This window comes from Salvia hispanica, chromosome 4 (assembly GCF_023119035.1).
Source record: "Salvia hispanica cultivar TCC Black 2014 chromosome 4, UniMelb_Shisp_WGS_1.0, whole genome shotgun sequence".
NCBI lineage: Eukaryota > Viridiplantae > Streptophyta > Magnoliopsida > Lamiales > Lamiaceae > Salvia > Salvia hispanica.
The window spans coordinates 40989321-41014731 of NC_062968.1; the positions used below are offsets into that span (position 1 = coordinate 40989321).

Consider the following 25411-nt stretch of genomic DNA (forward strand, 5'->3'; position numbering starts at 1 on the left):
AGCTTGAGCATTCATCAATGGAGTTTGTTAGATCTGGTTAGTTTAGCTTGGTGAAGAAGAAAATGTCACAGTCAAAGATATGTTGCTTTTGTTACTTTTTGCTTTTGTACTTGCACTTTTTTCAGCTTTTCTACAAACCCAGCAGCCAGTCTGCCAGCATATCCTTTGATTCCCTTTATCTTTTGTCTAGGCATTTTTAGTAAGTTTCGTCTAGTAGCTTCATCATATGCATAACTAGGTGTCCAACTTTCACATTCACGTACACATCCAGTAGCATTAAGCATTTAGTTACCTACTGGTCAGTATAGGTAGAGTCTCATTTTAATTTTACGCCTAGGTAGAACTCAACCCCAAAAGCGTGGTAGCAAACCAACCCTTCCGATATGTCTTTGCAATTGCACTTCGCCTACAACCATCTCTGTGGGATCGACCCTTACTCCATTATACTAGCCAGTAGAAGTGGGTTGAGGTATTTTTGTTGACAAGAGGTTTTAGGCACAGACCCAACGACACAGCTAGGTCTAGGCACCCTCAAATGGCGCTGTTGCCGGGGATGGGTGGCGTATCATGTGCTTTTGTTAAGAATTTTGGTGTAAATATTTTAAATAAACTTTTTTTTATTTTTTGTGTTCCGCAGTTTAAAGACACTGAGTCCAACTGGCTAAGGAGAGAAGGGGTAGATCCAGTCACCACTCATTCAGGATTAACCACTGCCTTGCCTGTTGACTTGGATGCGAGCATTGAGGAAGATTGTTGCACAACCATCAAGAGTGAATCAGAATCAATATCCACAGCTGAAGAGGAGAATGCTGCCGAGATGGCTGAGGGTCCAGACCTCGCATCTGAGGCAGTAGGAGATAAGAGCCCAGCAGAGCCGAGAAGGGGGAGTCCGAGAAAGTGATGGAAACGGAACCACAAGTCCCTACTGCCCAGTCTGTGGCAGAAAAGTCAACCTTGACGAAACCCGAACCGGTAAAGTGGAAGTTGGTATTAAGTGATGAGCCGAAGGAGAAGCAGAGGCCGACGCGTGTATCGAAAAGATACCTCGGGCATGGGATGGCAAAGAAGACAGGGGCAACCACTGCATCTAAGGCAATGGAGATTTCGAGCGATGAAGATCAGGAGGATCCTACAAAACCTGGGGAGAATCCCGACTTGACTATTGCCCAGAGGGAAAGCCACCCAATTACAGAATCAGAATCGCCTACCGCTACTAGCCAGGAAGAAGGGACTCCTACAAAACCTGGGGAGAACCTATCTGAAGGGCCAAAAGAGGAGGTGGTCGTTGAAGCCCGAGAGCGCCTGTCTACTGCCCAGGAAGAGATACCAGCACCAGAAACCGACGTACATGAAAAGCAAGACAAAGAGGAAAGATACAACCAAGAAAGAAAGAGGAAAGGCATGGGGGCAACAAGGAAAAAGGAGGAGACCAAGAATTCCAGGGAGGTCCTAACGGCCGTTATCATCAGGAAACTGGAACGATGGCCCAAACTGATCTGGAGTAAGGACCCCTCTAACCATCGTCTGCGGCCCATGGAAAAGAGGAAAATCACGGGGACTTTCAAGAATCATAAGAAAAAGAGAGTGACACCTCCGATGATGTACCACCTGAAATACCCAGCACAGCAGCTACACAATGCACCACCCCAAGGAGGAGCCGAAGGAAGCAATGACACACCCCCACACTGACCAGTTAGTTTTTCTTTTAGATTTTCGTAATTTTTAGTTTCTTTTCTATGTGTGTCAGTTTTATGTTTATGTGTTAATATGTTTGTGATATCATGCGTATACCCCTTTTCATAACACTTAGCCTATTTCTTAGTCTAAGTGTGAGAAGGCTGGGGTTTACACCATATATGTGTTTAGGTTGTTTAGAAATTTTCATTATGTTATGTGATTTTGTTTGGTAAGTATTATATCTTCTCTCACTTAGCCTATTGCATAGTCTAAGTGTGAGAAGTTTTGATATATAGTATGTTTTGCATATCTTGTTTTTGTTCTACTTTGTCTATAGGTTCTCTATGTTAGTTACTCTTGCCCCACTTAGCCTATTGCATAGTCTAAGTGTGAGAAGTTTTCATATGTAGTATGTTTTCCATGTGTTATGTGTTTTTCTATGTTTTCTGTGTTTCTATGTGTTTGATACTAGCCATCATGTTTTCCACTTCACTGAGCTACTTGAGGGCAAGAAAGGATGAAGTGGGAGGGGGGAACCTAATGGCCAGTATAATTGTATATATGTGTTGTCGCGTGTCGAGTCAGTCCCTAGTAAGTCAGTTTAGGTTACGTTTTTTTTAGGATATGTGTTGAATGAACGGGCTTAAAACTCAATTGTTTTAAACTAACGATGAGGGGAATTGATGGAAATAAAGCATGCTAAAAAATGGAAACCACCCCTCCCAGTAGATCCTAGTCAGTACAGATGATGCGAGTATGAGAGAAAAGCCCAAACTTAAGGCCAGATACGAAAGCCCTCTTAAATGGTGAGTTAGAAGCCTAAAGTGGAACTACTTTCCGCTAAACATATAAAAAAAAGAAGAGTGGCTGCCACATGATGTCTAGGATGAAGTGACCACGTGTAGCAAAATCCTAAGGGCAATAGGAAAACCCCCCTGAAAAAAAATAAAAATAAAAAAATAAAAAATCTTCCCTTAGAACCCTTTTTTCTAGCCCATCTCCTTTAAACCCCCGATATAACCCACTGGCCACCGGGACTGTGTGTATGAAAGGCATGGCAAAGAGCTACTGATCAAGAACAAGGGCAGAAAAACCAGCCGGTGAAAGGAGCAGAAAAAAATGAAGAAAACTGACCAGGAGGAAATACTTGGTCCCAAAAAAAAAGGAATAAGGGTGGCAAAGCCACGAAAAAGAAAAAAAAAAGAAGAAAAAAATGGAGAAAATGGCCTGGAAAAAGTATCCGGACCACACAAAAAAAAAAGAGAAGAAGGAATAAGGGTGGCGAAGCCACAAAGGATGTCTACTGACCAGTTGGAGGCCAAATCGTGAAAAACATCAAGCCAAGCAAGAAGAGATGCCAAGCGCCCGAATACACACAGCTCCTCCGCATCAGAATAAAGTAGTGTTATTTTGAACCTTAGAGCCTTAGGAACATCCACCCCAAACGTTACAAGCCCAAAGCCCCATTACAAGCCAATAAAGACCCTTAGGAGTTGCACGTGAGATCTATGTCCGAAGCATCTGTGGTTCAGCATTTTGAGGGAAACAGTCCTAACATCCCTGGTGAGGAATGAGTGACTGAGCGAATCTAGTGTTTGGCCGAGGGTTTGGGTAATCTTGACGAGCGGATGTACTGGCTAGGAAGGAAAAGGGGGGCGGCGGAAATTCGAGGCTGCTTACAGCCGGATTGAACTCAAACTTGAAGGGAAGAATGGCTGAAAATATAGCCTATTCAATGTGTTTTAAGGTGTTTTCTTTTATGTGTAATTTTTATTTTAGTGTTTTTTCTATTTGTTTCAAGGTTTTTAAAGTGTTGCGTCTTTTGTTCTTTTTAGTTTAGGTCGGTCAGGGGAGGTAACCAGGCTTGCGAACTCAACTCACTATTTTTATTTGGCTTGTTTCTTCATACTTGAGGACAAGTATGTGTTAAGTGTGAGCAGTTTGATGAGTCTCGTTCAAAGCCTTGGTTACTGGTCAGTATAACGTGCTTTATTGGATAATATCTGCAAAATAGTTGTTAAAGTGTGCAGGTTGAGGTACCAAAACAGGAGGAAAGGATCGGAAGAAATTCGAGTGAAAAAGCAGCAAAAAATGTGCAACTGGCCAGTATGAGCAGGAAAGTGCAAACTGGCAATTATGGGCAGAAAAGGTACAAACTGAACAGAATGAATGCTACCGAACTGGACACGAGAGGACTTGCTTGGAACAATCACCTACTAAAGAGGGGCAAAGTTGTCATTTCGCATGAAGAGGCAACCCTAGAAATTAGGGCAAGCCACCCTATTTATAGGAGTTGAACATAAAGAGACTTTGGACTTATCACTTATCACTTTGAGAACACTTTTTGGGAGAATAGCTCCATTAGCTCTAAGTTCCACTCTCTAAATCCAGCAGCCTGCCATGAAGATTCCGGCCACCAGCCGGCGGGGAGTCATCATGCCTGAATCATTCCAGCCGTCGTAGTCCAGTTCCAGTTTCAGAAGAAGCCATCAGCCATTTACATGCTTTCTTAGTTTAAGAACTTGTTTTACTTGCATTTTTCTCGGATTTTAGTAGTTAATCTGTTTGAAGCATCCTATGGTTTGAATGTTTGAATGAAGTTAAGTTTTTATGGTTTTATTTGAGTTTCAGCTTTGTTATTGCTTTAAATCTCTCTAGTTAGCAAGATCTGATAGTTTTATGTTGTTTAAGTGCTTGAATCTGCCTAGCTTAGTTAGCTCTAGTCTTTCTTTAAGTGTTTACAAGTTTTAATCGGTTTAAATCTCTCAAAAATGCATGGAATTCGTTTCTAATTGTTTCTGTCACCCTGTCCTGGTGACCAGTATGCGTAAATCTCAGTTTTTCTTGCTTTCGTTCTCGATTTCAAGTTAAATATTGCATTTACGAATTTTTGAGCTTGAGCATTCATCAATGGAGTTTGTTAGATCTGGTTAGTTTAGCTTGGTAAAGAAGAAAATGTCACAATCAAAGATATGTTGCTTTTGTTACTTTTTGCTTTTGTACTTGCACTTTTTTCAGCTTTTCTACAAATCCAGCAGCCAGTCTGCCAGCATATCCTTTGATTCCCTTTACCTTTTGTCTAGGCATTTTTAGTAAGTTTCGTCTAGTAGCTTCATTATATGCATAACTAGGTGTCCAACTTTCACATTCACGTACACATCCAGTAGCATTAAGCATTTAGTTACTTACTGGTCAGTATAGGTAGAGTCTCATTTTAATTTTACGCCTAGGTAGAACTCAACCCCAAAAGCGTGGTAGCAAACCAACCCTTCCGAAATGTCTTTGCAATTGCACTTCGCCTACATCCATCTCTGTAGGATCGACCCTTACTCCATTATACTAGCCAGTAGAAGTGGGTTGAGGTATTTTTGTTGACAAGAGGTTTTAGGCACAGACCCAACGACACAGCTAGGTCTAGGCACCCTCCTGGCCAGTTGACACGCACACACAAGAGTCGCCGCCCTAAATAAAACCTCTTCCTCGTCATCGTCCATTACAGAGTCGATTATAACCATTATACAATGCTATATGTACATTATGTTTATAGGTTAAATGTACTCCCTAACCCAGACGAATTGTAAACCCTAGAGGATTCACTGAAACTCGTTCACTTTGAAGAGAAGATGTGGTACTTACTACGTACTACACCCTAGCCCCCAATGATTGCTAAACCCTTGGGGAATAAATGAAACTTGCGCCGAACATACAAACACGTATAAACAAAAAACGAGCATAAAACCTTATTGCAATTAACGAAAACTCCATCAAAACGATTTTCCTGTGAACAAATCAGTTTAATAATCAACATAAAAACTACTTAAATTACCTTCTTCCATTGTTAAAGAAAACAACAGGAATAAACGATTGCTCAAATGAAAGCGAATTTGTAGGATGAGAAAAAAAAACGAGGAAAGTTTTGACAAAAATTGAAGAACAACGACTTTTTTCAATGGAGAAGAGAAGAAAGAGAAGAAAGATTTGTGAAATCGTAGAAAATAACCGCTGCAATCTTTTGATGGAGAGAATTAAGCAACTTACCATAACCAACTCAAATATGAATACCATTTAGGCCCTTTTCTATTTTTTAAATGAATAAAAAGGATTAAATCAGGCCCTATTTTCGGCCCTTAGATCTTGATAATGGATGGTGGAGATTGAGAAGGAAAAAGAACAAAAGATCGAAAAAGGATATGAATACATCTACATCCCTATATATATTTATATATATTCTCTTTTTTCTTTTTTCTTTTTTTATTCTTTGTCTCACAAAATATACTAATACACTTAAGTTATCTATTTGTAAAATCTAGTATTTTAAAAAAACAATTGATAAAAAAAAAATATTCCCTCCGTCTCCAAAGAATATGCACGTTGGGGACTACACCGGTTTTAATATAAATTTGATAAAGTAAGAGAGATGTAAAGAGAAAAAGTAAGTAAAGTATTATTAGTGGAGAATGAGCCTCATCTCATTAAAGTGAAGAGACTTTCCAAAATTAGAGAGTGCATATTCTTGTGGGACGAACTGAAAAGTAAAGAGTGCATATTCTTTGTGGGACGAACTGAAAAGTAAAGAGTGCATATTCTTGTGGGACGGAGGGAGTAATATATTATAAATTCACTTTTTAAGTAGTATTTGTATTTTTTTTTTCCTTTTGCATTCCATTAAGAGTAAAGGTCAATTTTGATCTTAAATATATAACTAAAATTCGTATTTGGGCTAAAACATTCCATTAAAATCATGTTTGGTTGTCAGGATTCTGTCTAACAAAGTAATCTGATTCATTTTAAATTAATGTGTTTATTTCAGTTTTTAATCAAACTGGAAAAGTAACCAGAATCCCGAGAACAAGGAAAGTTAGTACAACTTTCCAGGATTTTGAATCCTAGCTTTTCTTAGGTATACTTTTTTTCTCAGTTTTAAGATTTTTAAATATTTAATGCAATATATTATTATTATTATTATTATTATTATTATTATTATTATAAAATACAATATTTTAAAAATAATTTAAAACCATGAATCATACTTAATTTCAGTATAATAAATAACTATAATTAAATTTATCATAATTATAACTATATTATTATAATAGGGGAGTGTTAGGGTGCTGAAGATCGATAAGTCAGCGAGGTGTGTTTGAATTAAAAATCTCCCGATCTAGAGAATCACTAGACACCGGGTCTAGGAACTCAGAGAATCTTTGGGTTATCTGTCGTTGGGCACACAATCACTTCCTCAGCTTTTCAAAACCCTCAACCCGCTATGTTAAAAAGGTTTGTACATGGAAGCAGGGATCGAATCCACAGAGACAGATGCGTAAATAAACATGCTCAAAGATCTGGAAGCTATTTTTGGTTGCTGCCACGCAATTTTCGGGGTTGAGATTTAATTCCTAGACGTGAGAAATGAAATACTCTATTCTAACAGCTAGATCTAAGCGGAGACATGCATAATAACCAAAAGTATTTAAAACAACTACTGGGCTTGGTAAACGACTTCCTAAACTAGCCTAGACAGAGGAAAAACGAAACGTGGGGACCATTTCCTTAAACGGCATAGTACGACTGAAAAAGGCTGCAGATTAACCAACTAAAGGACTAACTAACAGCGACATCATCTTCTCTAACTTTTATCACGAAATAACAGATGAAAAACAGAGCAAGCAAGGATCGAAACAGGGCAAACAAAATTAAACCGGTAAACACAATTAACTACTAAAACTAAGACAGATCTACGATTACTAGACGAGGTAATGAGTAAGCAGAACTCAAATTATCACAACCATGCAAACGCGAACATATCTACACGTCAGATGCTTCACCCACTCCGGATCCAAGCAATCCACAACAATCAAACACCGTTTCCATCTCCGATCTTCACAGATTCCACTAGATTCAACCGATCAACTACAAATTTCCATGCAATTCAAACTCCAAACTCAGATCAACCAACAATATCCACCAAAACAAACAGATAACACAACAAGAACATAACTGAAACCAAAATAGCATATTCCATAGCAAAATACGAAGTATCCAACGAGAGAATAACAAACAAGACCGAGCTTCGAACAGCGAAGACTCGGGAAATACGAAATGTAAACAGAAAGCAATAAAGGATTGTATCTTCGCCTCCGTAGAGACGGTGTTACACCACACTGAACCGAATCGTGAACCCCCAAATGATCCCCCTTAGTGTGTGTGTAGAGAAAATGGAAAAGCTAAGCTAAGAGCCGATGTTGAGAAAAAGATCTTCATGTTGAGTGTGTGCTCCTATTTATAGTAGGTAGAGCTTCTAGACTATTCTTGTGATTCCCATTTTTCCCTCCATTTGGATGCTCCTTCGTCTAGCAACTCTTCCCTCTTCTGCTCACTTCTCCCGCCAACTTCTTCCTCCAGGTAATCTTCGTCTTTTTCCTGGGGCTGGCGGTTTCTCTACACACTTGGCTTATAAAATCTTGTTAGACCCAGGAAATCATAGAATTTATCCCCATAACCAATGCATGAAATTAGCCTTATCAGGTGCCACCACCTCTTAAATAACACCATACCACCATTCTTAGCCAATGATACGCTCGGATTTTGCACTGTTTTAAGGCCATTATTTGGTTCGTTTTTTATGTCAAAGTCACTCTACACGTCCATTATTTGCATATTTTGTCTATTTTGGTATTTTGACGTGTTTTGTGAGAAATGTGCATAATTGAGCCGAAAAAGGGGGCCAAAATGCCAAGTTTGGGAATCTGGAGTCAGACGGCGACCGGCGACCGCCACGGACGTGTGCGGCGACCGCCCGCCGCCCGGCGGGCTGATCAATGCAGCAGTCCGCCTCGGAAAAATGTGCTTGGAAGGAGTTGGAGAAGGATTTCAAGAACATCAAGAACGACAAGGATTCAACCCACGGGTTTTATTTGCTTTAGTTTTATGTTCAAATTGACTTCCCTTCAATCTATGTTTTTAGCTTATTCAATTATGTGTAACTAAACTCATAGGATTCTAGGGATATGTTAGTAACGACTTTGGTTATACAAGTTCCGTTTTCTATTTAATATCCGTTTTGTTTTTACTTTGTTTCTTCCCTAAGTAGTTTTGATGCTGCATGATTGAGTGACACAATCGTATATGATTTAATATAACTTGCTTCATAACTGTGACAGAGTTCTAGCGAGTTAGATCCACTTAGTAGACACTATAGTTAGCTTCCTTTAAAACGGCACTGTTAATTGAGAGTGAGGACTTTTCAAGGGTCTTAGGAGCTTTTTGGAGTTACGTGTTAGGATTGACAACCCTAATCTTGTAATCAACGTTTGTTTCGCATGAGCATAACCTAGGTGACTCGTTCTATCAAAGTAATAACTGTGCTAGGGTATTGTAGTTGGAATTTTGTATAACCATAACTGTGAACACACATCCCTGGGATTCTCTTATCTCTATTGTCTTTCTCTTGATTTATCTGCTCTTAGTTGATCTATGCTTTCTATTGTTTTCCGTTTTTCAAAAGTTTTCGAAACCAAAATGTTTTTTCAAATAGTAATTGAGTCTCAGTAGAGATAGACACTTTGTGTTAGTCTTCCCCGTGTTCGATATCCGGTACTAACCTTTAGCTATACTATATATACTTTGTATACTTGCAGGTTTATTTAGTGCTAATAAAAAGTGCATCAGCCAATCATTTGTACACGAGGACGAATAATAAGCTGCCATGTGGCACAAAAAAAAGGTAAAAAACACGGCCAGCAATATGCAACACTATATACAACATTTTTTCTCGGCCAACAATATCCAACACGCTATACAACAATCTATAGATTGATGTGTAGCGTTTCTAATATTGCTATGTGGCGTTTATTATATTGTTGTATATGTGGTGTCGCGGTGTCACTTTAAGAGGTGTTGTCATTTTAACACAAACCTATTATAATATTTATATATAATTGTTATTATCATAATAATAATAATTATTAATAATTTAAAAAATAATTTAAAATATAATTATATGATATAAATCATATAATAATAATTACTAATTATTACTTTATAAATTAATAATTAATCTATAAAATGTAGTGAAATTTTAGATTATAAAATTTATTTAATTACATATCCATAAATGTTATAATTGTAATAATAATAATAATAATAAAAATTATCATATTTATTATTATAATCATTTATATAACTATAATGACAATTTATTATTATATATTATGATGGACGGTCCTATTATCATTATAATTAATAATTTATTAAAATTTTTATATTATTATCTTTTTATAAAAAAACAATAATTACAATATTTTTAGTTTGATGTTTAAATCAAATATAAAATATAAAATCTTGATATTTTCTAAATACTGGAATGTAAAGTTATTAAAAATTATATTTTTGAGATTTATTTTCTCAAAAAATTATTTTCTTTGCCAATTTTATTTTTTCATGAATCAAACGTGACTAAGTGGTGTAGAATATATTTAGGGAGAACATGAATTTATATGACAAGAAATTATTCTCACGTAATTCAAAAAGTTTCCAGTGGACAAAATGTTTCATACAGTGAACTTTTTTTTTATTTTGACGCAAAACCCTTTTCGGTTATCATGTCTTTTTCGTCAATTACTTTAATATGTAGGTCACATCTTTACACTAATATATTATTCTCTTAAATAATTGTGTCAAAAAGAAATTAGCCAAAATTGCACCGTATGGTATGGAGTGATTAATATGTTAGTGTATCTTTTTATTTTGCATTAGGTAACGGTATTAAATTGATAAAAATAATGTCACACTAAATGTGCTCAGATAAAAAAAAAGGAATAAAAAAGTATGTACTGGCGATGGGTAAATACAATACTTCTAGTTTATATTTCTATGCGCCCATACCCCTATATGATGGTTGGTCAATTCCGAATAAATTTTCACGTGCCATCTTTCCTTGGTGGGATTTCACATGCCATCTTATTTTCTCCTTTTAGAGCATCTCAAAGGGCGGACGTCGCGGAAGTTCGACCGGACGTCCACTGTAGTGAGGAAAATGGTAGGACACGGACGTCCCGTGCGCCCGTCGGATGGGCTCGGATATCCGATCGACGGGCGGGCGGACGTCCGCCACTGTGGCGTGGGATCGGACGTCCGACAAATTTTTTTTTTTTTTTTTTAAACTCTATAAATAGGGCTCGTTGAACTTCATTTCATTCACACCACTTGTGTTGACAAGTTTCTCTCTCTAATCTACAAGTTTCATTTCTACTATAAAATAGAGTACAATAGGAACTCCCCCACCACGAGCGGAGGAAACACACCCACGTTTCCCGCCGGAACGGAGGAAAACTTTAATGCGGGGATGAATCCCCAATTGGCAAGGATGGCGGGGATTACTCCCCAAATGTTCTACAATATGTACAATTGGATGAGTCAGATGGGTGGGATGATGCCCGGGGCAGCGGGGATGGGCGGTATGACGCCAAATATGGTGGGGTGGGTGGGATGATGCCGGGGGCAGCGGGGATGGGGAGTATGCCGCCAAATATGGCGGGGATGGGGAGTTGACGCCGGGGATGGGTAGGCCGATGCAGCACAGGAGCCCGATGACGCCTAGGGAATCTGTCTATCATCCATATATAGATTTGTTGTCCGACGATTCCCCTAGTACTGTTCCGGAGACTCAGTACGCCGACATCGAAACTTTCTCTTTTGAGGAGTTGGGGCATGGGCTATCGCCGATCCATGAGACTCCTGATGAGGCAGAGCCTACTGCAAGGGGCAGGGGCAAAGGCAAGGGCAAGGCCAGGGGCGGGGGTATGGGCAAGGGCAAAGCCCCGGGCTCTTCCTCGCAAACGGGGGCAGAGGAGGAGGAGGATGAGGAGGAGCGGGGAAAGAGGTCGATTTGGACCGTGTGGGAAAATGTCGTGCTTGCGAAGGCCTAGGTCGGTGTAGTCGAGGATCCCTATGTCGGGGCGAACCAGTATATTGATCGATTGTGGCATCGCATTAGTGAGGCCTACCTCACACTCAAACCGGCTGGGGCGAAGCCTCGCACTCCCGAGCAATGCGGGAAACAGTGGGATCGGTTGAGGCCTAAGCTCGGTCATTTTGCCGGCCTCTACCAAAACAACCTGTGCATGGCAACCAGCGGCATGTCTGAGGAGGATGTGAAGAACCGGACCTTGTCCTAGTACCCCGACAAAGAATTGAAGTTCAAAGAGTTTGACCAATGGGAGGCCTTTCTCGTGGTCAGGAGTTCGCAAAAGTTTTGTGCGGGTGTCGACTCGGGCTGGAAGCGGACGAAGATCGTCTCTTCCGGTGAGTACAGCAGCAGTGTTGGTTCGCACGAGCTCTCCGAAGCCGAGGAAGTGTCCCCGCTACCACGATCAGACTCTCGCCGTCGTCGTCGTCGCCGGATGGGGCAAAAGGGTGCGCAGCAGATGGCGAGGAGAAGCGACAGCCGCAGCGGGTCCTTCGAGGTCGAATCGGAGACCCTTGAAGCCCCAGATGAGTACGACCGTCTCGCCCGCGCGCAGCTAGCGAAGATCCTGAGTCAGAACATGCATAGGTGGTTTAGCACGCACAATCCTGTGTACAAAAGGATGTGCAAGGATGTGATCGACGCATGTCGGCGCGATTTAGGAATGCCACCCATTGATGATTATGGCGTCGAGATTGGGGGCGGGGACGTCGGAGGCGGCAGCGGCACGGACGACGGGGACGAGGACGAGGATGAGGAGGAGTGAGAGCCGAGGGTTGTATTTCTCGACTTTTTATGATTATGTAATTTTTAAGTATTATGTAATTTTTTTTTAAGTATAATGTAATTTTTTTTAAGTATTATGTAAAAATGTTTTAATGAAATATTTGATTTTTTCCGTATTCCGTGTCGACATTTTAATTCAGTAAATTGAATAATTGTGAATTTAATTTTATTGCGGGAAGTCCTAGTGGGAAGTCCTAGTGCAGGGGAAGTCTTAGTGATGTAGTAGTGGAATGAGAAGTCTTAGTGATGACGTGGCAGGAAGTTTTTGTGGAAAGTTCTAGTGGGAAGGACGCCACCGGAGATGCTTTTAGAAAAATTGTGATTTATTGCTATATTTATTGGGACTTGAAACTGAAACCCTTACATTGGACCATTTTTGTAATACAAAGGCTAAAACTATAAAAAAATTTAAATTTTGTTATAGCATCCAGTGATAAAAACTAATTCAACTCAAATTATATTTAAAAAAAATTAATTAAATTATTCTCACGACTTATAAAAAACATCTACAATTTGATTGAGAGAGAGAGAGAGCGCCCAGCAATGACGGATCCAGGTGGGGTCGAGTGGGGTCGACCCCACCGTGGTCCGACGAGTGCTGCCGGAAACTCCATTCTTTGACCTCCGAGATCCCGTGTAACTCGATCTTCGACCCCATGGAGCTCCGCCTTTGACCCCGAGCGGCGGATCTCAACAACAATCCTTTGGCCTTTGCCGTAAATAAAAGGGGAGTTAGGGAATATAAGTGGGTAGAAGATGAGAGAGCTGAAGACGGAGGGGGCATAGAGTTCAGTATATTTTCTAGAGAAGACACATTTATTTAATTCTTATTTTAGTCAACAATTTTTTTGATAGAATGGGCTAAATGGGCCCACTATTAAAATTACTCGTGTCCTAAAATGTGAGAGGAAAAGATAGATTTGTTCATTAAAATTAACAATAATTTCATTTTATTTATTGATTTTTTAATTATTGATAAACTTCAAAGTGATTATAAAAAAAATTTGTATATAACTTTAAAAATAATATAATTTAATTAGAAAATAAACTATTTAAATTATAATATAGTATATTTTTAAAATATTTATTAAATATTACATTTATTAATATTTTAGTATTATGTTCGATCTCAAGAGTTTCAATTCTTGGATCCGTAGTTGGCGCCCAATGTAGAATAATGAGGAGAATAAGGTAAGCATTATGTGAAATGATCTAAAGTAGGTTATTGTGGGCTCGAAAATAGTAATCAGACAAATTAATTATGGCCGTCACTTTAATCCTCCATTTCTCATAGTGAAAAAGATTAAATGTGGCTGTCACGTTAATTAATAGTAATAATTCTAATTACCTAAATAGGTTCGTGTTAAAATGACACCGTGACACCACTTATACAACAATATTCAATACGCTAGACAACAATTTATAGATTGATGTATAGCGTATTGGATATTGTTGGACAAGAAAAATTGTTGTATAAAGAGCAACAAATTGCTGGCCGATTTTTTCAACTTTTTTTTTTTACCACGTGGCAGCTTATTATTCGTCCACGTGTACAAATAATTGGCTAGGAATGGTGGTATGGAGTTATTTTAAGGGGTGGTGGCACCCTAACATGGCCCTACCTAAATATCATATAAATTAATTTATTTACATTTTCCATTTCAATTTTTCATAGTGAAAAAGATTAAATATGGCTGTCACATTAATTAATAGTAATAATTACCTAAACATCATATAAATTAATTTATTTCCATTTATATCTCCATTTTTCAGAGTGAAAAGATTAAATATGGCTGTCACACTAACTAATATTAATAATTACCTAAATATCATGTAAAGTTAATTTATTTTCATTTCCATTTTCATAGTGAAAATGATTAAATACGGCTGTCACATTAATTAATCCCCCATCTGTCCCCAAAGAGTATAAACTATTTTCTTTTTCATCCGTGCTTAAAGAGTATGAACTTTCTAATTTTGAAAAATTCAAACAACATACTACCCCTACACATCATTTTATTTACACCTTATACGATCATCATTAACACTTATACGATTATAATAATATGGACCTCACTCTCCACTAACATTATTTTTACTACCCTTTCTCTCTCTTTTTTGCTTTTTCTCTTATTTATTAAAACTCGTATCGAATCCAAAGTTCATATTCTTTGGGGACGGATGAAGTACTAATAATTACCTAAATATCATGTAAAATTAATTTATTTCCATTTCTTTTCTTTCTATTTTCATGCATAACACGATGCAGTGAACATGTCCATTTTTTTATGAATAAAAAAAAATAGAAACAAACCAAACCAAACATTTACACTTTACATCATACACTTGGCATACCCGAGGAAAGTACAGGAGAGATAGCTACAAGTCGGTTAGATCAAAACATCATGGTAAAACCAAGTTAACAAAGAGAAGGGCAAAGGCCCCAACGAAGATGAAACCATCCAAATATGTAACCTTGCGTACAAGTATCTTTTTGCACAGATTTGGAGATAGAATAAAAAAATGAAATACTTGCATGTCACAATATTTATGGAAATTTGAATGAATTGTCTATTTGAAAGTGGAAATTAGAAGCAAAAAGCAATTGCTTTGATTCCCAACTTTCTCATATAAAAGCCCATCCACCCAACCCAAGTCTCCAACCTCACTTGCCCTTCTTCCCCAACCCTGATTGCTTCTGCTCTTATTACTTGATGACATGCCAACCTTCTTCAATGGATCGGCGGTGGTTGTTGCATGCCAACCTTGATGACATTTCTTGTTCCTCTAGTGAGAAAAGAAAGGGCACCTATGTGGGGGGATAGGTTTCCGATGAAGCCTTGAGACGTCAAGGTTGGGGTGGGCCGGCGGCGACTCTGACTCTTTGGCATTGGATGCCTCTCCAACTGCACATGGGGAGTGTTTGGTTCCATGAATTGAGAGCTCGTTGTAAATCTTGAAGGTTGGAATTGATGGGTACGTAGTAGTGAGCGTTGGTCAGTTTGATTGTTGCATGTTGTTGTAGGTGGAATTAAGGGTTATTAAGGAAAAGGAAGAGTGGTAGAGAAAGATATGTCATCAACTTGACTAGCGATTATCACCGCGTGTGATTCAATTACTTGTTGTTTGGAATTTCTTCTTCTAGTTTGAGTGATCATTGAATTTTTTTGAGGTGAATTGAATAACAATATTGATTCATCTTTTCTCGGACGTGGATGTAGACTTACGTCGAACCACGAAAGAGTCTTCGTGTTATTGCATTTTCGTTCACTTAATGGACGTTATCTTTATTCAACAAACTCTAAAATTTGCGAATGTACCTCCAAACGGCTAAACCCTATTGATTATATAAATGTTAAGTAATTAAGAAATGTATACATAGTTTAAAATTAATTTATTAATTGAAATAAATGATGATAGTATATAATAAGATGCCTCGGTAGAAAAAAATGAGAATTAAAGTATATGATATATTTTTGTATGTAAGTATAGTGAATTTATTTTTAAAAAAGAAAAAAATGATATGTCTCAATAGAAAAAAGAGAACTTTAATCAAAACAAATAAAAACATTTTTAGTAGTGCTATCTTTTAGTATAACTTTTCACCGACTTAATGTGTGAGAGAAAATAAACTAATTAAGTTTCCGTGACATCAAGTTTTCAAATTAACAAAGTAAAAATAATATCATCATGAAACTAAAAAGGATCATGAAACTAAAAACATTTGTATAGCCCAGAAGAAAAACATGTCATCCTAAGATAATATTTCAAAAAGAAGGCTCAAATTGAATCTGTATATACATATATGAAAAAGTAAAAAGGAAAGTTTTGAGAATATGTATAAGAATGTCATTTTAGATAAAAAAGAATTACAATTTAATTAAAATGTGATTCACGGCAGTTCCAAATTTCTTCATCTGAAATTGACGTAAATTATATATATTCCAGTAGTGCCATTTTAATTAAAAGTTATATAAGTATTTATTAAAACTTTATTGAAATTAAAATAATTGAGAAATGAATTGCCAATTAATCAATTTTATAATGCTTTCAATTTTTCAGAATTTGTGGTACATTAATTGAAAACTATTTTGCTTGTGAAAATACATGAAACCAACTACGAATTCTTGGGAAAATATTTTTAAAAAAAGAAAATACATATATAAAAGGGGTGTTTTAAAAAGAATAACTGCCACGCCCCAATCCTATGATATATTCTCTTATAATTACAAACTCTCAACTTTAGAACAATTAACCCACATATTAAAAACATAAAACATCTCCATATCAAAATAAGTTCACAAGCCAACAATTAGTAACTATGCATTTCAACATATATAGTCTCTATCTAATGCATATCACGAATAACAATAAATAATTTCACACATGCATATGCCTCTATGTATATACAAAAAATAAGATGGATATATGGGGATAAATTAGTCATGATTTTAAGATTTAACCCACTTGGAAAAAATTAATATAGAATCGAACAGAACCTCATTCAAGGGTGAAGACAATTAAAAATAACTTTACCACTTTGTTTAATAAGTTAATTAGAGCATTAATCATTCAAATAATCCAAACACCTCTTCTCAATTTTAAATTCTCGTCCAATCAGTTCCTAAAATCAATTTCTTATCAATTTTAATTTGATGACGAATATTACCTTGCCGTAGTTATTTTCTTCGGCCACGGTGTTCCTAAACGCCTTGAAAAAGTAATGTTTGTTAGTTAACGAAGAGATAGTAAAATAAGAGAGATGAAAAATTAGAGATATAGATATTATATTTTAGAAAAAATTTCTATAAATGGAACAATCTAAAAAGAAAAACGTTTCATTTTTAATGAGACATAGAGAATAGTTAAAATTGAGTGAAAGTAAAATAAGAGAGAAGAGAGTTTAATTTACATTATTCTCTCAATTACTTTATTTTTTCTTCACTTAACGATTTATTACTCCCTCCATCCCTCTTATAATTTGTCACCATTTGATCCGACACGGGCTTTGAGAAATGTAATTGAAAGCGGGTTGAAAAAGTTAGTGGCGTGTGGATCCTACTTTTATATAGTACTCTCTCCGTCCCACATAATTTGGGACACTTTGACCCGACACGGGTTTTAAAAAATCTAATAGAAAGTTAGTTGAAAAAGTTGGTGGGATGTGGATCCTACTTTTAAAGTATTAGTTTTATAATAAAATGTGAGTTGGAATGAGTTAGTGGAATATGAGGTCCACTACCAAAAATGGTAAAAGTGAAGTGTGTCAAATTATGTGGGACGGAGAGAGTACTCCATTAGTTTTGTAATAAAATGTGAGTAAGAATGAGTTAGTGTAATATATGACCCACTGTCAAAAATAGTAAAAGTGAAATATGACAAATTTTAGAGACCGACAAAAATGGGAATAAGTGACAAATTTCAGGGATGGATGACGTACTATTCCCTCCGCCATATAAAAATATGTATACTTTTTATTTTTATCTATCTCACAAAAATATGTGCATTTCATTTTTGGATAGTCATATCAATTTAATAATATAGATATCACTGTCCATTAACACTATTTTTATTACTATTCCCATTATCTCTCTTACTTCACTATATTATTAATTTCATCTATCTTAACTTATTAATTTTGTTCTAATTTTCATGTCATATTCATTGCTCCCTCATATTTTTACCGGAAGAGATGAATTCGGGAATCGGGATAGAGTATTATTAAATCAAATAGAGCACTCCATAAATAAAAAAAACCCTGATTTGCATTTTTCATCGACGCCGCTGCTTCTCCACAGTGAAATGTGACTTGAAAAATCCACCTATTCTAGTTCCTTTCACAGTTTCACTATTAGAGCTTCCCTTCCAACGATCTCTCAACTCTGACACCAGAATTCCAGCTCCGCCAACACCCACACAATACGTTGTTGTTGGAAAATTTCAGCTCTTCCGATTACAATTTTTGATTACGAAACTGGAGGAAATTATTAACTTTTACAGAAGGGCAAAACGCGGATTATTCTACGCAATCGTTCTCCAAAAACAATCTCAGTTATCTATAAGGTGATTGATTAGCATTAATCAATATATTTCAGCAGTGGATGATTCATTAGCATAATTCAATTGTTAATTTAGGTGTCTGTTTGCAATAATTTGGCTTATGTGTAGATTTCCCTTATTAGAAGCTGTACCTTTGGATGAAGCCACCTGTTCCGCCGACGCCGGTATCCAAACCTTACTTTTTCTACGGCCACCGCCAACCCTCCCAGAACCGCCCCACCGTCCGCGGCGGTTTATTCTCCAACCGCCAAACTCTGAACCCGAAGAAACTCGGCCGCCCCTCCGAGGAGCCGTTCGACCTCCAGAAATGGGACCCCGACCATAAAGCAAACCAAACACCTTTCCATGTGAATGACCCTTCTGAAAGATTCTTCTTTTTAGCCAAGAACCTGTCCCCTATCGCTAGATACATTGTAGATGCCTTCAGAAATCATAAGTACTGGACTCCGGAGCTGGTGGCTGACCTTAATCGCCTGCGCCGTGTGACACCGAAGCTGGTGTCCGAGGTTCTCAAGTTTCCTGACGTTGATCCTAGGCTCTCATCCAAGTTCTTTAACTGGGCTGGTATGTAATCTTTTCAACTAAACTAGTTACCTTTTTGTATCGTAGATGGAAGATGTTGGTGCGATGTCTATGGCATTTTAATTTTGATTTGGTATTGAATGTAATGATTGTGTGGCATTAATATATAAGTATGAGTCTTTGTCACTGTCACTTGGCTGTGTGTGTTTATTGTTGAAGTCATATAGTTTTGTCACTTGGCTTAGATGTGTTTGCTGCACGGTTTTAGTGACTATTGTACTTCTGTGGCCGGTTGAATTTATGTCATGATTCAGTGTGCATGACTGTAGAGGGAAGATATATTGACTGATAGTTGTCTCTAATTGCTGTGTTAAGGGGACTGAACATGTCAACTTCTTTTATTTTGTTTCATCTTGCAAAATCGTGGGTTTTTGTTCATGGTAGTGTTTCTTTTAGAGTTTAATGTAATGACTGAACAGTAGTTTGCAAAAGTTGATAATCACTTTATTGGATATTTGAATGCATTTTGCCTTTTTTGGAAGGGGAGTTTTCCCCAATTGAAAGTACATCATGTTTTCTTTTCCTACATTTTATATGGTTCTGATATGCATTTACTGATTCTTTGATGGATCAGGCAAGCAGAAGGGCTATCGGCATGATTTCGCCTGTTACAATGCTTTTGCTTACTTTCTGAATCGGGCAAATCACTTTCGGGCCGCTGATCAGGTGCCTGAATTGATGCATATGCAAGGGAAGCCACCTACTGAGAAACAATTTGAAATCTTGATTAGGATGCACGCTGATGCTAAAAGAGGTCTGAGGGTACACTATGTTTATGAGAAAATGAAGAAGTTTGGTGTAAAACCACGAGTATTTTTGTATAACAGAATTATGGATGCATTAGTTAAGACTAACCATGTAGATTTAGCCATGTCAGTTTATAACGACTTCAAGGCGGATGGTTTGGTGGAAGAAAATATGACTTATATGATTTTGTGCAAGGGCTTATGTAAAGCTGGACAGATGGATGAAGTGTTTAGCCTTCTAGATAAGATGAGGAAGAATCTGTCCAAGCCAGATGTTTTTGCGTACACGGCTATGGTAAAGGTGTTGATCTCAGAAAAAAATTTGGATGGTTGTTTAATGGTGTGGGAAGAGATGCTAAAGGATCGTGTTGATCCAGATGTCATGGCTTATACTACATTGGTCATGGCGCTTTGTAAAGGTAACCATGTTGACAAGGGTTACGAATTGTTTAAGGAGATGAAAGAGAGAAATTATTTGATAGACAGGGCTGTTTATGGAACTCTGATTGAAGCATATGTAGTGGATGAGAGGGTGGGTTTAGCTTGTGGATTGCTCAAAGATTTATTGGAATCTGGGTACAGGGCAGATTTGGCAATATATAACTCCCTTATAAAAGGGTTGTGTACAGCAAAGAAGGTTGACAGAGCTTATAAGCTTTTCCATGTGACAGTTCGAGAAGATCTTCAACCAGATTTTGATACTGTTAATCCCATCTTAGTGTCTTATGCAGAGTCAAAAAGATTAAAAGAATTTTGTGAGTTTCTTGAGCAAATGCAGAAACTGGGGCTTTTTTCCACCGAGTATCTAGTCAAATTCTTTTCTGGTTTGGTTGAGAGGGAGGATGGTGTCGTGGTGGCTCTGGAAGTGTTTGAGTACTTGAAAATTCAAAAGTGTATTACTGTTCCAGTCTACAATATACTTATGGAGGCCCTTTACAAGAATGGTGAGGAAAAGAAGGCATTGGTACTCTTCAATGAACTTAATGAACTTGGCATGGTACTCGACTCATCAACTTACAGTATTGCAATTTTATGTTTTGTTGAAGTTGGAGATGTAAAAGAGGCTTGCGTTTGGTACAACAGGATGGTAAAAATATCATCTGTTCCTTCACTTGATGCTTATTCGTCTCTTGTTAATGGCCTCTCTCAAATGGGAGAGTTAGATGCTGCTATGTTGCTGATTCGTGACTGCTTGGCCAATGTGGAAAGTGGTCCATTGGAATTTAAGTACACTCTTACAATTATCCATGTTTGCAAGTCAAATGATGCCACAAAGGTAATTCAAGTTGTAAACGAAATGGTTGAACAAGGTTGTCCTCCAAATGTTGTTACATGTGCTGCTATTATTTATGGCATGTGCAATCATGGAACAATGGAAGAGGCGAGGAAAGTCTTCTCAATCATGAAAGATTCCAAATTTCTTAGTGAAGCTGATGCAATAGTCTATGATGAGATGCTTGGAGACCACATGAAGAAGACGACTGCAGGTTTACTGTTGTCTGGGATAAGATTCTTTGGCCTGGAGTCAAAATTGAAGGCAAAGGGCTGTTCGGTTCTCTCCAGTTGAACTCATGACCCAAGCAATGATGATCCCTCTGAGCTAGGATTTTTTCCGGTGGATGGTACAAAGACAAGAAGATGGTTAAGCTCGGCTTAAACGTTGTATATTGATTGGTGACCATCACCAGCTGGAAGGTGCTTCCTGTTGTGAAAAATATGGCTTTTCAGAAATACAGCCATATGGATCAAAGTCTTTTCACAAGATTCTTCCGTATGGGAATTCCCTATATTGAGCTCAACGCCCATGGAAGAGCTAGACCTAGTTTAGCTCGACTTTATAATTGGAGTTATAAAGATCTTGGAGATCTTCCATATGTGAGAGAGAATGATATCTCTTGCCAGGCAAATGCTGGATTCTCCTTCGAATATCAGTTGGTGGATGTTCCCGATTACCATGGGAGAGGTGAGTCTGCTCCTTCTCCCTGGTTCCATCAAAATGAATGAGAGGCTGGGTATGTTGTTAGTGTGTGTATATACATGTGTTGCTTGGGTATCCAGCCGTAGATGTGTCCCATACTATGCTTACAAATTGCCAATATAGTTATTATGTACCTAGAAAGTATAAGATGCAGAGGCTCTTCATGTGCTGCTCTGTTTGCACACTCATGCCGTTTTTGATAAGTGTTAGGTAGTTTAGTGAATTATAGCTTACAAAATAACATAATTCAGAAAACTAGTTTTATTATGCACGCTTCAATATGGATGCTACATGTTCAAGTTTAACAATACTAAATTTGATACTTCCTATGTTCCAAAATAGTAGACTCTTTTAATTTTCTACACTTATTTTGGAAAAATGATAGAAATAGTTAAAGTGAAGAAACAGTGAAATAAAAAAAAATATTTAGAAAAATTTGATACTTCCTATGTTCCATCATACTACTTCCTATATTATTTTTTCTTTCACTTTACTCTTTACTTTTTATGCACTTTAACTATTTATTACTCTATTCGTCTCTGAAAATTTATCACCTATTTTTTTTCGTTCGTCTCTAAAAATTTGTCACCTTTCTCTTTTACCATTTTTTATAGTGGGCCTCGTATTCCACTAACTCATTCTCACTCATATTTTATTGCAAAACTAATACTCTCCTCGTTTCATAATAGATGTCACACTTTCTTTTTTAGTTTGTCTCACAAAAGATTTCACATTTCCATTTTTAGAAAAAGTTCCCTCTCATATTAATATAAAAATTATATTTTCTCTTTCCATTTAACACACAAAACAAAACCTCCTAAAATCCCATGTCGTCCCACGAGTGTGACATTTCTATGGGACGGAGGTAGTATATAAAAGTAAGACCTATATGCCACTAACTTTTTCAATCCAATTTCTATTACATTTCTTAAAATTTGTGTCGGGTCAAAGGTGACAAATTATACTAGACGAATGGAGTATCATTTTTCTAAAATGACTCTGGAACGGAGGGAATACATATTTTTTCTGCCTATTGCACCTCCCACTAATACAGAGTTTCGGTCTAAATAGTGATGTACTCCTTCCGTCCCACAAGAATATGCATTCTTTCACTTTTAGTCCGTCGCACAAGAATATGCACTTTCTAATTTTGGAAAGTCTCTTCTCCCTATTCTCCACTAACAATACTTACTTACTTTTTCTCTCTTACTTTATCAATTTTACATTAAAATCCGTACCGTACCCAAACTGCATATTCTTTGGGGACGGAGGAAGTATTTTTTAATGAGATCCTGGTAAAAAAGTGTTCTTATATGCATTATTGTTCTTATCTATTCAGGTCCGGGTCTGGCCTCTAACCTTATAAAACAATAGGATTGGAGCATTTCATTTGTATGTAGAAATGGACGCTTGTTGAATATAGCATGCTAGTTTTAAATAGGCTTTCTCTACGATAATTTCTCAGTAAAAGTTTAATTAATTCAAGGGATATAAAACAGCATACATGATACAAGCAAGATAGAAGCTGGGAAGTGGCAGCTTCAGGAGCAAATGTTTCGACGTGGAGCAGCTTCTGGAAGACGGTGGTAGATCTGTATCATCCCGCGATCATGAGGAAAGGCGTAGACGTGGTCCTCGATTGCTCCATCTTAACCAAGTTGAAGCAATGCTGACTCTTTATCAACTTTACTGCACTGTTTTGTTACCTAAAACTGTTCTCAGCACCTTCCATAGCGTCATGATAGATTGTCGAAGTCTATTTAGGCTGTGAAATTGAAAACTAAAATATGGAAGTCCACAAATGCACAAACTCAAATACTTTGGCAATGCATTAATACATAATCAATATGGCAGACGAGTGTGATGGCGAATGCTTCTTTGTCGTATCCCGATTGTTGAATCTATTTTAGTGTACTCAATAAGTTAATACACTTCAATGTCAATTTATAAATCATTAATACAGTTGGAGATTCAAATCGTTACCGGTCATCATTTATCATAAGTCAATACTCAATAGACATTTACACATTTGTTTTCTTGTAGGTGATCCTTACCGCTGTTATATATCCATCTTTTTTTTTTGGAACGATTTATTTCTACTTCCAACCATTTGACACGGATATGTTATTATTGAAGCACGAGGAAATAAATTGGGGTACCAAGTTAAATTTTTACTTCGTTTAGCAACGAAAATACTCATGTTTATGAACACATTTTCCTCAAAATGATCCGTTTATGCATTGATTTTGTAGCCATGGTTAGATATGAATAGAATCTGATATAGCTATACCTAAACATTATTCCTACGAGTTGTGATCAACGTTGAACTAATTTTAATGATCGAACTAGAGATCTAATATGATTCATTTTTAATAATTGTGTGGTCATAATAATTCATCCAAAAATTACCAAATTGTATTATTTTATTCATATAAAAATGGTTGAAGGGTATAATTGTAAAATACTCAATTTGTTCATGTGCTCTCATTAGCCGCAGCGAGAACGTCTCTAGCCCTCTCATCATGCCGCACGCCGGTGGCGGCGGTCAGCTCCGCTGCGGCATCGGTGCAGCGACGGCGGCGGACAATGACAATGGAGGGATGCTCGAGCGGCAACAGTGACGAATGGCTTGGCCGACAGCAGAGGGCGCTGCACCACGACTAGCGGCGTCCAGCAGTACTACGATGCTGCAACCGGCGGCGACGCTGAGGCATGTGACATTGAGACTGACCGTCCATTGGAGGCAGCAGGAGTCGCGACGGCGGCCTGACCGGAAGGGGCAGCCGACTGAGACGATGGAGGAATACTTTATTCACTTTTCAGGAGTCTGCGAAAAATAAATATATTTTAGGAATACTTTATTCACTTTTCTACTTTATTCTCTTTACGTCTTCCTCTCTCTTATTTTTCTCTTGATTTATCACAATAAATATTTTTTTCTTAAATTCCGTGTTGAAAAGAAACGCCTCAACTATAAGCAGAATGAAGGGTTTGAAGATAATTTTTTCTCTTCTGAATATAATACTCCATGTCGGCGGTGGATCTACAGTGGTACATACTTCCTCGTCCACGATTAAGTATCTAAGTTTCTTTTTCCGTTCGTCCACAAATAAGTGTCTCATTTACTCTTTAATACTTTTGGTATCGGACCTCTCATTCCACTATAACTCATCTCACTCACATTTCATTTTAAAAACTAATACTCCTTCCGTCCCAATGTAGTTGAGTTATTTTCTTATTTGACAAAAGTTTTTCTCTCTCTAATTAATTAAACATTGAAAAAGTGGATGGTTGGATTGAGTGATGCTGATAAACATGGACTTAGTTATACACTATGTTTTGGTCCATATTGAACTCATCAATTAGTTCTAAGTGTGATTAGCCGTTAATTGGACCTCTATTCATGGACGAACTAATATGTAAAAATAAGGCTCCTATTCGTAGATGAAGGAAATATTATTTAGGAACAATATCTGTCACGAATAATTTTTTCAAGTAATTGTAAGGGACCAATTTAAAATTTTAGTGTTATTCAAAAGTATTATAAACAATTAAGTTTTTATCGGTAATAAATACTCCATCCGTCTTACAATAAATGACACACGTGGGTAAAGACAT

The 25411-nt window shown here is 37.3% G+C and overlaps 2 protein-coding genes across 4 annotated transcripts in view; both read left to right on the forward strand.

Annotated features, from left to right (window-relative positions):
• Window positions 1-901, forward strand: part of LOC125221079 — a 3064-nt gene extending 2163 nt beyond the window's left edge. Inside the window, exons 4-5 of the mRNA XM_048123209.1 lie at window positions 126-148; window positions 638-901. Coding sequence (XP_047979166.1) covers window positions 126-148; window positions 638-901 — 287 coding nt within the window. The remainder of the gene's footprint in view (window positions 1-125; window positions 149-637) is intronic.
• Window positions 902-18204: 17303 nt separating this feature from the next.
• On the forward strand, window positions 18205-21963 carry LOC125185367 (pentatricopeptide repeat-containing protein At4g20740). Of its 3 annotated transcripts, none has more exons than XM_048081893.1 (3): window positions 18205-18490; window positions 18563-19051; window positions 19644-21963. In XM_048081893.1, the coding sequence occupies exons 2-3, from the start codon at window positions 18625-18627 to the stop codon at window positions 21380-21382; spliced, it is 2166 nt and encodes a 721-aa protein (XP_047937850.1). In that variant the 5' UTR covers window positions 18205-18490; window positions 18563-18624; the 3' UTR covers window positions 21383-21963. The 3 variants fall into 3 exon arrangements, with proteins under 3 accessions (XP_047937850.1, XP_047937848.1, XP_047937849.1); XM_048081891.1 differs by having other exon boundaries at window positions 18596-19051; XM_048081892.1 differs by having other exon boundaries at window positions 18610-19051.
• Window positions 21964-25411: the final 3448 nt, after the last annotated feature.